Genomic DNA, 13735 nt, shown 5'->3' with positions numbered 1-13735 from the left:
CTGACAGTAGCGATAACAGCATCATCTTATTCGGCAGTGACAGCACCAACAGTACCAGCGTGCACGGCAGTCAGTACCAGCCTTCTTAAGACGGGTCGAGAACTTGTACCTTGTTGTAGGCAGCTAAAGCGCCCAAGTAGCTAGCGGATCTGGCGAAACTATCAGCCTGAAATATGTGTAGGTTGTATGTTAGGGAAACAGCACTTTAAGATATAACATGGCACTTACATCAGCTTTGACAATTGCTAGATGAGCAGCAACAGAGCTGATATCGTCAATACAGAGTTAGACAGGAGCAGAGACAGCTTTCTTGCCCAGGGCCGCGACATTAGCAGAGAGGACAAAGGTAACAGCAATGATGAAGGTGAAGAAGGCACGCATTTTGAAGTTGATTGAACCAATTGTTTGATGAATTTGACAAAGTTGGAGAAGATTTGCATTGCATTATATTGTCGCTTTGCAGGCATTAAGACAAGACATCTGTGTGCAGTATCATGTACATGCGGAATCCATGGTATTTTTAGCATATACGCTGCAATGCTCACACTGTGAGGGTATACCTGAATTTGCAGAATTGGTGCCACTGCATGATTGGCCACCGTAAATATATGAGTTTGTGTCTACACAGGGATGCCAACGAAGCTCACCTCTTGGTGATACTTAACAATCATCTCTTCTTGACGTGGTTTCTATTTTTCTCTCCTCCCAGCGAAAATACAGAGGAAGAGTATAATTATTCCTTGTACACAGCGTTGTGTACAATAAAATTTTGTAAAACAAACTTATTGAAAAAATGCGCGATGTAAATTCAGTAACTGCCATTGGCATCTTTGAGAACCATCGCAGTATTGGAAAACTACAAGATACCATGTCTACTCGTAACTGGCAAATTTTTATACAAATGGTTGGAGAAAGCAAACTCAATAAGCTGATAATTCATATAGAGTCAACCCCAGAAAGCAATCAGTTCAGAATTGTATAACAAGCAATTGCGTGTACATTTAATGATGCAGTAGTCTACTATATTGGAGTACAACACTTTCAAGTTGGAAAAGTACCAAGAGGTCTTCAGCAAGTGAGATCGTTTGATTATAACTCCTTACGGTGCATACAACTCTTAATTACACCAGGTTAAAGAAGATTTTTGCGTCGAAGTCTCATCAATAGAGCAAGACTATAATTTGATTTTGACAACCCCTTTTTTACCGAATGAAAGCAAAGTATTCAATCGACGAGAAGCTTTATATTGCCATTGACCCAGAATATGCCATCCAAGCCTATTGTGAAGCGAGCGAGTTAATACGATATGATACAGAAATCTATCCCATCTATGATGGCATTCAGTCATAACTACATATTAGTTCATAAAATTGCTTGCCTTAATGACAGCCGAATTGGAGAACGTTAATGCAGCCTTATCCTGCAAGATAAACGTTGCAATAATATCAGGTCTGCATTCTTTTGTATCTCTTGTAGAAGTATTGAAGGCTACAGCCACATTCCCGTTAGAAGTCAAGATCGCACCACGCAGCTACTTGTCAGCAATTGACCTTAAATTAAGAATAGACGCAAATGCTTCCGCAGAGGATTCACTTCGCTATGATTATATCGCCTATCCTGAAAGGTCGACGCGGCAGAAGACACAAATCGGATAAATCAACAAGATCAACGCAACTGACCTAACTACAAAAAATATCTTTCCATTGGCTCAGGATGGTCTTGAGCAAGAAAGACGCCTATACACCCTTGAAATCACAGCTTTAGCACTGTTCAGGTACTCTCCATACACTGAAGCAAAAAGCGCATAACTCTGGATATACAGTAGACATCACTCCATGGGCTGCAATTGATCAGAAGCTAAAATTAGACATCAATGTACGTACGACCTGTCTAGTAGTAAGCAAAATGCTTGTTTCGGTTTGTCTAGCACATCACTGTGTAACCTGAATGGGCTTCGCCATCTCGCAGTTTCCCATAATTCTTATCTCTATCATGAGTATAGGAATGTTAGCCATTAACACAAACCATGAATCTTGAGTTAAGATTTTAAATGTCTAAAGCAAGGCGACAAATACATTGTAAAATTGGGCTGTTTACAAATGTGTACAAGGTTAAGATGAGATCATTTGAGGTTAATATCTTGATTCACCCAGACGTGGCTTTTGTAGTGTCTGTTCATGAGTTACACTGACAGTAATAGAGTAATATGATCCATATAAAAATTCATGAATTGCTTGTTTATTGTTACATTTCTTTTTCACTTGCAATTGTAACTGAAATGAACAAAAATCAGCGCGCTATCTCGCTGTGGGCAGTAGTTTCTTTCCTAGCTTCCATTATCTTTGCACAGAGTGTAGTGCCTAATCCAAGCTTTCGAAGATATCCAAGTAGATCAGGCCCATTAATTAGCTTGATTTTACACTCACCTTGTTTCTAGGCTGCGGGTTGCTATCGACTAATGGCAACAGAAGGATTTACTGTCATGGCGGAGTTATCAAGACGAATCAGCAAGACTACGAATGGGATGCAACATTGATGCGACTGGATATCATGGACTTCAATGCTACAGCCAGCAATACATGGGAAAACATTACACACACAGCAGCAAACAGCAACATTGCTTTGGAGGCAAGGGAACGGGCATTTTCAGCCGTATCGTTTGACGGTAGCAGTCTATTCATCCATGGCGGATTGTCTCAGTACAAATTGAGGAATCAAACAATCATTTACACAGCGTCTGACAACTCTTGGTCTACCCCGGCTGCTGATTACACGGATGCTGGTTTCGGTGGTACAAGACAAATGTAAGGATATCAGTTTTACTCTACATCTAAAAGAGTACAAACTTAATTAATAACTGACCATGATACAGATACCAGGGCAGTGCTGTGGATGTAAATGGAAAGTACTATCTCTATGGCGGCGAGGAGACGTAAGTAGAAGCTATCAGCACCAACGCACGCTACACTCACACACAGTGATCTATACCACAGTTTTAGCAATCAAAACATCATCCGCTACACCGACTCTTATACCAACGAAACCTTCGTCAACTTCTTTTTGACAGATAGCAACTTCAATGATTCTGCTATTGGATATTACGAGGCCGTTACTTATAGTGAGACCATCATTGGTTACGATGTAAGGATGAATAGAAGCTCTCAGGATAACATGTATGTACTTACAGTTGCATTCAGTCTTGGAGCAAACTGAGACCCTTGGGCAACTTTCAAAAAGGATTGATAGGATCTAGCCACGCAGCTGTATTCCACCCTCGTACTACTACAATATTCTACTTTGGTGGTTATGTGCGTGATCTGATCAATTTTAATTTGGCAACGACTTCATTCAGTCAAGTAACGACCTTTAACACATCAAATATGTTCTGGGGCACACAGATGTTTACAGGTTCAGCTGTCCCTATCGGTAGAATGGGCCATACAGCAACACTCTGTAACGTATCGGGATCAGAGTTCTTTAGATGACAAGACTAACAATATATTGCATCTAGTGCCTTCCAACGAGGATGTGCTCTTGTATGGTGGCGCTTCTGGAGACATCGTGAAAGGTATTTATTGTTGAAAGGGGTTGTTAAACACCTGAACACTCAAGCGCCTCTTTTGTATAGCTATGAATGACTTTTGCTATGTTGCAAATCTACAAAACTTTACCTGGACTGCGCAATTTGCCACTCTGAAACTACCTAATGCCAATGGAGCAACCGGTGCTCGAGCGGGGCATTCAGGTATAGTGAAGTATCATGTTTGATTGAATTTTCACCATCTCACATAATATAACTTAAGCTGTGCTAGACGCTATCACCAATCGACTGTATATTTTGTTTGGATTCTATGACAACAGCTTAGGACCTCAAAACACACCATTGATTGCATTAAATGTGTCAAGCCCCTCAGCATTAGCCTTCCTTGATCTCACTCAACAAGCTATGATTGACCCCAACTCTTCGCCTAATGTAACTGTTCTAGCTGACGTTAAGAACGGAATTAACTCTGCAACAATAGGAGGTGCTGTAGGAGGCACCATTGGAGTAAGTGATCTTTTGGATACAGTTGATCAAACCCACACATTTTTGACTCATTTTTTTAGGGTATTCTAGTGATAGGCTTGGTTGCATTCTTCCTGCACAAACGTAAAAGATCCAATGACCATAATCAACAAAATGCAGGGCAAGATGCTGATGAACACGAGGAGCGTTTATCTGTAGACTGGGATGCCATTGAGGGAGGCTTCGTTGAAACCAACCTTCCATTGAACAATAGCGGCAAGAACATGGTGCCATACAATGGCATAAACAACATAAACAATAGTAATATTGTTCTGGAAAACAGCCATCTGTATTCCTCTGCTAATGAATTTAGCCAAGGAGAAAAATCGCCAGCGATGGATTACAACAATACCTCAAAATACGAAGTGTCATCTCAAACTGCAACTACTGTCACTGCTGTGTCGCCACCTTTAATGAACCTAGCAACTCCTCTTTCCCCAAATGATACGCTGTTACGACAATCGTATCTTCCAGATATTCCTCGTCATGATAACCAGCAGCCTATCACTTATATAACAAAACCTGATGGCGCTTAATTTTTGGTATCTATGTAATAAACACTCTATAGCTTTAGTATTTCCCTTGCTTCAAAATTGATAATGTCCAACTCAGATACTGCATCTAAAAGTTCGAAAGCACAGAAATATATTTTACTTGACGAGTAATGAATGCAATCACGGAAAGTGAAGGTATAGTAGTGAGATGCGCTTAATACATTAACTTAATACCATGTATAAAACAATCAAAAAATGCTTACAGTTATAGCAGTATTTCATCATTTCAAGGTTGATTTTGCCTGAAACATATATTCAACATTTCAAGATGTTAAATACTTTGTAAAAACACAATCCAAACAAAGCTAAGCTCTGTCAGCATATGTAATTGCCATAATATATATTGAACTTCAACAAAAAATTAACCGTTTCACCTATATTTTTTCATAAATCATCGACATTGAATTAAGAAAACGAGATATTAGCATCACGGACTTCATCACATCAATGAAGTAACGTCCAACGCAGAAAGTCGGTACAACTTAATCCAAAACTGAAACGCTAATACTAGTAACTTCCACTATCACGAACAACACGCCAAAATACAACCTCCTTTACAATTGACACAACAATATGTCTGTTAGATGGTAGAGTACTTCAATTAAAACTTGGTTAGAGAATAGATTAGAAACTCATTTTAACTTTTCAAAAGATACTTCAAGACTTGCAAATCTGAATACTGAAGCATCATCCTTTTTTTCTGATACAAAACATTGAAGTTGGTTGAGTACTTGGCTACTCTATCATACTGTGCAAATCTCAAGAATTTACATACAGAAAGTAGGTTTTTCAGTTGCCTTGGTTGTCTCTTGTCGAAGTGTATAAGCTAATTTGTTGCTAGATTTATTTCTGTGTCTGTTCTCCCATATTTGTGCTTCTCGTACCTCAAATCTCATATAAACTACTCTCTGTAACTGTCATTGATTATTGTTATTAAGCTGATAATACTTGGTTGTAAAAGCATTTAAATTGCCATTTTCTCGTGTTATTTATAAAACGTTGGGTATTTTTTAGAATCTCACGGATAAAAAGCGTGTTTTGTGGCCCACAAAACGTACTTGAGCTGCTGAAGACTTTTGATCAACAGGAAGAATCACAACTTATCAAATGAGAACATCCCTGTGCTTTCAACAATAAAGGGGTTCTCAGAAGAGCACATCGATGTTCTGTTAGCAAATCAGTTCAACCTTAAGGCTCATATTACTTTTATATAAGAGCGAGTTAAATTTAATTATTTACTAGGAGACCCTTTTATTGTAAACACAGTTTAATGTCAAATGACAGATCATGAAATCAACTAGTTGAAACCCTTCGCCGTTTGGACCCCTCAGCCAATCAAATCGCTTGGAAACTCCGCTGACCTAAAAAAAATTTTGCGAGGGTTTCCCCTTGTTTTGATGTGAGGCAAAATTTTAAGCGCCGCTATAATATCAATATAGCAGATGCTATCATCAAACTTCCCCCAGGTGCTAGAGCATGCCTTACTTACACCACCTAGCTTTAAATTCTGGCATTGAGACCCTCAACCATCACTAAAGTAAGTAACGATAACCAAGTGGAGGCGGCCTATCTACCTCCTAGCCTCGGATAAAGTCTTGTTGAGCTTCAGGGATAGGCACACCCACACAACGTAAAAAAGGTATGCTTCAAAGAAACATAATAGAAGAAAGAAATGAAAGAACAGAACATGCTACTGTACTATAGACGTATAGTAGTATGTATGCAAAAAAGAAACACTCACACAAAAAAAGTGAGTCAAAAGAAAAGCATAACAACAAATACAACATCAAAGATGTTCAGAACAGCTCGCTGTTGTTGCAACAGAAATGCATACATGAGCAACGTGCATGATAATAGTCGGATGTAAAGCAACACAAACACGCACAATTGCAGGAGCAACAGCAGTATTATAAGTGTGTAATGCAACATAATGACTAATGTTGTTTCATGTGAAGCGACAGAGGCAACACAAACAACAATCCACGACCATATAACAAAGTAGTATTACAAAGGCAATACAGATATATAGTAGCACATCATGCTTGTTGTTCATACATAAGAAGCAACAACATTGCAGGCATCCGTTGAGCTGATCATATCACAGCCAACAAAAGAAAAAAAAGCGCAACAAAGCAAACATTACGAATGCATTATCACGAGAAAGGAAGCAATAATACAAACGTCCAGAGAAGTTTTACGTCATTGCGACCAGAAGAAAAAAAGCTACTTACCACTTACCACAACCAAAGATAGACCAGAGAATAGGCAATCACCAGAGATAGACCAGAGAACGAGCATGCATCAGATACAGTAGACCAGAAAAGACCATATTAGCAGCAGCAGCAGCAACACCAGCACTATAGAGAAACTAAAGAACGAGCGCCATCAGCAGAGAGCAGACAAAGGCCAAAGAAGTTACTTACCACTCATCATCACTACGGATAGACCAGAGAACGAGCATGCACCAGATATAGTAGACCAGAAGAGACCATATTAGCAGCAGCAGCAGCAGCGGCAGCAGCAAAACCAGCGCCATAGAACAACCCAAGAACGAACGACACCAGAGACCAGACAAAGATTAAAGAAGCAACCGCCAGAAATACAGACCAAAGAAGCAGCTACCGGACATAATAAACCAAAGAAGCAAACAGCAGAGATGTAATGGAATCAGCACCCACTTCAAACAGTCAAAAAAAAATTATCGAAACCTAATAGACAAATCCAATTAGTGCTAATTCTACGTCTTCTAGTGCTCCTTATTGCATGGTACTTACTATATTTCACTTCAAAGAAGCAGTATCAAGTCTTTCTAACAATGCAAAACAGAGCTATAGAAGTTAGAGTGTTATTATCAACCAGACGGTTTCCAAAACGATCATGGTTTAATGCTAAACGCGTTTTGCAAAAGGGAAAAAAGATAAGGGTATGGAAAAAGGAGAGGTCACCTTGTCAGACGTCACCGCCTGTAGATTTAGTCTCAGTATTGTAATATAGCAGTGGTAATTGCGGCCATTTAATTTGAAATTGTGCAGTGGTATTTTCGTGTTCAAACTTGACTTGATTTGACATCCTTTGAACGTTTTTATCGAATTTAACAATGAAAACTGTCGTTGTCACATCCAACTTCCTAATACATTTTTGGATATCTAAAGCCACATCGAATGATGCTAATTTCATTCAGCTTCTAAACCGAAAATAATGAGAAAATTCCAAAAATACGAAAACAGGTTTTCTGTGAATATGTCAAATTCTAGCATATAAAAGTCTCATATAAACAGCTTCTAGTGTTGCATTTCATCTTTACGATAAATTTGATCTAATATGTATCATAGAAAAAGTCTTCATTTTTGGAGTGAAAAACGCGATCGTTTGATTTTTGAGAATTTTCCCTTGCTAATACGCATGAAAAAATGATGATTTCCATGCATTTGCAACGACCCAAAAAAAATTGAGATAAAGCATCAGGAAGTAAAGCGTGGCCAAGAGGAGGCGTGTGGCCCTATTCCAAGCGCTCAGAAGGCTTTGTGGCATGAGTTATTCGTGCTTGAAAATGGCTAGGTTTGAACAGAATTCGACCTAAAAATAAGGCTTAGTCGGTTGTGTTACCATACAAGTAAGTGGGATATACTTCTGTCTGGTGATCCAGATGTTCTGCATTGTACAGAACTCAATTTCCAAGTGATGGACACTTTTATTTCAGTTTTAAGGCTTAGATTTTCTTTTTCAAATGCTCAATTAAAATGACTTAAATGTTGAGCATCAATAATATCATACAAATTTGAATGTAACATATCGTTTAATTGGGACGAGATGACCATCAGAAAACCACTAGTAATTATCAGTGTGGAATTTGAGGCTCTATAAGACTAAAGTTCACGGAAAAAAAGAATAAAAAAACAGTAAAGTCAACTTGATAAAGGTATGTTTTATTATCAAACTGACAGGTGTAAAGTAAGCTGAAGTCTCTCTACTGGTTAGGTAGATAATCCTTCTTATATACTATAACAATGGATAAAAGTTCTATTAATTAGATTGGCAAATAAGTCAATTTAGATCAACTAATGTCTAATCATGCTAAAAGACAACTCCAGCAAGCTAATCATGATTTAGCTTTGCCTGGATAAATAATTAGACTCTCATCCGAAGTACCCTGATCTATCCTTTCTATAAGGATAATTAATATCGATCTAGTAGCATGTATCCGATAGGTGCAGTCTACTTAGTCTATATCAATAGTACATATCTGAGTGTATATCGCTGAGCATACATCTTTAGCATGTATCTGGATATATGGCATGTCTATAATAGCATATCGTATGTACCGTATGTCTATAGCATATCTCATATATAGTACAAGTCTGTAGTACATAAAGTATCTGTAGCTAATAGTATCATGGATATAAGCATGTGTCTTATAGCGTGGATCATGAAGTGCACATCTGAAGCAACAAGCTCATATTGCATTAATCTTGGTGCTTATCCAGATATGGCAAACATCCGAAGTCAACGCCGGAATATAAGTATAAGCCTATCGGCCATCTCTGTCCATGATGCCATCTACAACCTATAACTTAAATAATATGAATCTTATAGTATTAGCGTTGTGGAATACATCCACTATGATCTGCATTCCGACAGTTCATCCAGTTACTAGATTTAGATATAAACTGTATGTACGCTGGATTAGATGTACGATATCGATTTATACTATAAGAAGATATGGACTTCAGATACGCTAGTACTATAAGATTCATACTATATAAGATATAGGCTATAGATGGCACCACGGACATGGATGGCACTATAGACTTATACTTGTATTCCGACATTGACTACGGATGTTTACCATATCTGGATAGGCACCAAGATTAATGCAATATGAGCTTGTTGCTTCAGATGTGCACTTCATGATCCACGCTATAAGACACATGCTTATATCCATGATACTATTAGCTACAGATACTTTATGTACTACAGACTTGTACTATATATGAGACATGCTATAGACATGCATACGATATGCTATAGACATGCCATATATCCAGATACATGCTAAAGATGTATGCTTAGCGATATACACTCAGATATGTACTATTAATATAGACTAAGTAGACTGTACCTATCGGATACTTGCTACTAGATCGATATTAATTATCCTTATAGAAAGGATAGATCAGGGTACTTCGGATGAGAGTCTAATTATTTATCCAGACAGAGCTAAATCATGATTAGCTTGCTGGGGTTGTCTTTTAGCATGATTAGACATTAGTTGATCTGAGTTGACTTATTTGTCAATCTAATTAATAGAACTTTTATCCATTGTTATAGTATATAAGAAGGATCATCTACCTGGCCAGTAGAGAGACTTCAGTTTACTTTACACCTGTCAGTTTGATAATAAAATATACCTTTATCAAGTTGACATTACTGTTTTTTTATTCTTTTTTTTCCGTGAATTTTAGTCTATCAAGCCTCAAATTTCACAAGCGTATCTGAAAGTCGTATCTTGTTATAGTATAAATCGACATCGTACATCTAATCCAGTATACATACAGTTTATATTTAAATCTGGTGACTGGATGAACTGTCGGAATGCAGATCATAGTGGGTGTATTCCACAGAAGCTATTAAGCTTGAAGCTCTCGTTCACTTAGTAAAATCTGACGGTATGGCCATTTGAAAATCGGTCATTTGGAACATTTTCCCTCATTACTCATCGACAGTGCCCTCAATGACCACACATCAAACATACCCTAGTCAACCAAAGCATCTTCGACAACTTCTACTACACGTACCTCTCACATTCGTATAGTAATTTAAAAAGTTTTACTAGCAGCATCTATTCAAAATTAACCATTTTCTAAAACCACCGATTTCTCAACAACCATGCTACCTACGCAAATTTGGGTTGCATCATCGTCATCTTAGCAAGAAACTAATATAGGAACATGCTAGTCTCAAGGCTCTAACGTTACGTTTTCAAAAATCGATTTTCGATCGTCCAAGACTTCATAGGCAGAAAAATTAGAATCTCGTCAAACTTAAATATGTTTTAGAGTAATGATATTGGATCAACCTCTAAGGGGAAACCTAGTATTAGAAATGCTTATTTCTTGAGTTAATTGAAATCAGAGATGCTACTTTTAAGCGGGGGAATATGCATGCTTTAAATTGCAAGTCTTATTATAATCGAACAAAGCAAGCTACACCTATCTAACCTTAAAAGCAAGATTCTCCATTATGTCAAGTATCTATTGATAACTTGAAACCAGCAAGTTAATATGGCCTTTTTCGTACGCTCCGATGTTTAAAATGCTCGGTCAAATTCATCCTTGTGTGATGTACATGTGCAGAAGGTCAACGGAGCTTCAATTTCTATTGTTCTGAATGATGATCCATGGGATTCCGAAATCTATTGACCTTAAAATTACGCGTTTCTTGATAGTAACCATCCCTTCAAACTTATACGAAACTTGTGAAAGATTCAAAGGAGAATACAATGGTATACATATCAAGTGTCTGGTGTACATTGCTCAACTGATTTTTGATAACTTTTGCGACTTTTTCACTGTTTTTAAAAGATTAATCAGTATCTGTCATCAAAACATTTTGTTAAGCATTACTAAACATTGTAGACTAAAAAATTTCCTATCGAATGGCCTATTGCTTGAAGCTCTGGCATGGCTCTTGTTGCAGTAGTGAAATCAGGTTTGAATAGATTTCACCAAAAAAAAGCAATAGTAAAATACAATAGAAAACAACTGTATTTTATTTGTGTATAAAACTGAACTGAAGATACTGGAATTGAGTAAAAAAAGAAGAGTATTTATACATTTGCAACTAGCTTGTAGTATTAGTGATGACAGAGAGCAATAGATTCTGCTATTGCGATATCTGGCAAATGTTGTTGATGTTTGATTTAAAGTGGTAATCAATGCAAAAGCACTGGCAATAAGGGTCGATTTGAGTAACCTTGATGGGCTTGGGTGAGCTATTGTCATAGCATAGTTTAATGTAATCTTGATGGTCTAAAGTGTATGTGATGTTTGTTATTGAAGTATGGAACCCTTTATCTGAGATATTGTGCAACTATGGCCGCAGGGCATAGTTGTCATATTTGAGTATGCTTGTTATTGATTTAATTTCATTTGGATAAAGATAACATCTCTTATTACAACCATCATGGGTGTGATTGAAATACACTGTGATCAGGAGTGGTTCATGTTTAGAATAACGAAATATAAACAGAGTAAATACAATTAGAACTGAATATATTTATTATGTTATTCCAATATTGAATAGGGATCAAAACTAGTGTAGATATCAAAGGTATTTATAGTTATTTGACAGTGCCGCAGCAATAGGACCTTGACCTTGAATGCGGGATAATTGTATAAGCCTTGAACCAGTTAACGAGGATGTGCTGCATCAGAACTCATGAACCACCAGTCAAGGATAAACAACAAAGATGATCCAGGATAGAATGTTCTTCCTGTAATGAAATAGCCACCCAAACGCAACTTAATTGAAAACCAAAGTTCATCAAATAGCACTCATTCAAATTCATGCTATTTGGATCTATTAATGAAAGCGCTCAAATGTACATCAAAAAACCCATTTAAAAATACTAAAGTAAAGATGCATGCTTATATCGCACATCGTGTGAATGAATCACTCCTGATCACAGTGTATTCAATTACACCCATGATGGTCGCAATAAGTGATGGTATCTTTATCCAAATAGAATTAAATCAATAACAAGCATATTCAAATATGACAACTATGCCCTGCTGCCATAGTTGCACAATATCCCAGATAAAGGATTCCATGCTTCAATAACAAACATCACACTTTAAACCATCAAGGTTACATTAAATCATGCTATGACAATAGCTCACCCAAGCCCATCAAGGTTACTCAAATCGACCCTTATGGCCAGTGCTCCTGCATTGACTACCACTTTAAATCAAACATCAACAACATTTGCCAGATATCGCAATAGCAGCACCTATTGCTCTCTATCATCACTAATCCTACAAGCCAGATGCAAATGTATAAATACTCTTCTCTTTTTACTCAATTCCAGGATCTTCAGTTCATTTTATACACAAAATAAAATACTGTTGATTTCTATTGTATTTTACCTTTGCTTTATTTTTTTTGTGAAATCTATTTAAACCTGATTTCACTGCACTTCCTAATAGCTTTGACGGAAGAACATTTGTCGGAATTGAAACCCACTTCCAGGGACGAAAGGCCATAGGCTACCACTCTCCAAGAACCAGGAAATAGATTAGACATTTGATGGCACCACTCATGTTCCTTCGTGCTGCTTGAATAAAGACCTCTCACTTCTACTATGCATCTCAGCTCATTCTCAGATCCTCTTATGTAATATACAACGCCTAATACATTTGCCTCTCAGAGATGATCTATATCCTCAACAGTTCATTCACACGATGTGCGATTTAAGTATGTATCTTTACTTTAGTATGTTTAAATGGCTGTTGATGTACATTTGAGCGCTTTTATTAATAGATCCAAGTTGCATGAATTTGAATGAGTGCTATTTGATGAATTTCGGTTTTCAATCAAGTTGCGTTTGGGTGGCTATTTCATTACAGATGTACTAGAAAGTTGGGTGTTATAATGACAGTTTTCATAATCAAATTTAGGAAAAACGTTAGAAGGATGTGAAATCAAGTCAAGTTTGAACACGAAAATGCCACTGCACAATTTCAAATTAAATGGCCGCAATTACCACTGCTATATTACAATACTGAGACTAAATCTACAGGCGGTGACGTCTGACAAGGTGACCTCTCCTTTTTCCATACCCTTATTTTTTTTCCCTTTTGCAAAACGCGTTTAGCATTAAACCATGATCGTTTTGGAAACCGTCTGGTTGATAATAACACTCTAACTTCTATAACTCTGTTTTGCATTGTTAGAAAGACTTGATACTGCTTCTTTGAAGTGAAATATAGTAAGTACCATGCAATAAGGAGCACTAGAAGACGTAGAATTAGCATTAATTGGATTTGTCTATTAGGTTTCGATAATTTTTTTTTGACTGTTTGAAGTGGGTGCTGATTCCATTACATCTCTGCTGTTT

General features: G+C 37.3%; 1 protein-coding gene across 1 annotated transcript; it reads left to right on the top strand.

Moving 5' to 3' along the window:
- Positions 1–2278: 2278 nt before the first annotated feature.
- MSS4_1 (Phosphatidylinositol-4-phosphate 5-kinase) lies at positions 2279–4602 on the top strand (the record flags this gene model as incomplete). Its single annotated transcript, XM_064821214.1, has 9 exons — positions 2279–2387; positions 2438–2804; positions 2873–2932; positions 2994–3141; positions 3198–3453; positions 3512–3568; positions 3629–3745; positions 3804–4048; positions 4108–4602. 9 exons carry the CDS (start codon positions 2279–2281, stop codon positions 4600–4602), a joined length of 1854 nt encoding a protein of 617 aa, XP_064680900.1.
- Positions 4603–13735: the final 9133 nt, after the last annotated feature.

The sequence above is a fragment of the Mucor velutinosus genome (genome assembly GCF_035048745.1).
Source record: "Mucor velutinosus strain NIH1002 chromosome Unknown tig00000093, whole genome shotgun sequence".
Classification (NCBI taxonomy): Eukaryota; Fungi; Mucoromycota; class Mucoromycetes; order Mucorales; family Mucoraceae; genus Mucor; species Mucor velutinosus.
This window is presented reverse-complemented; position numbering and strand designations above follow the sequence as displayed.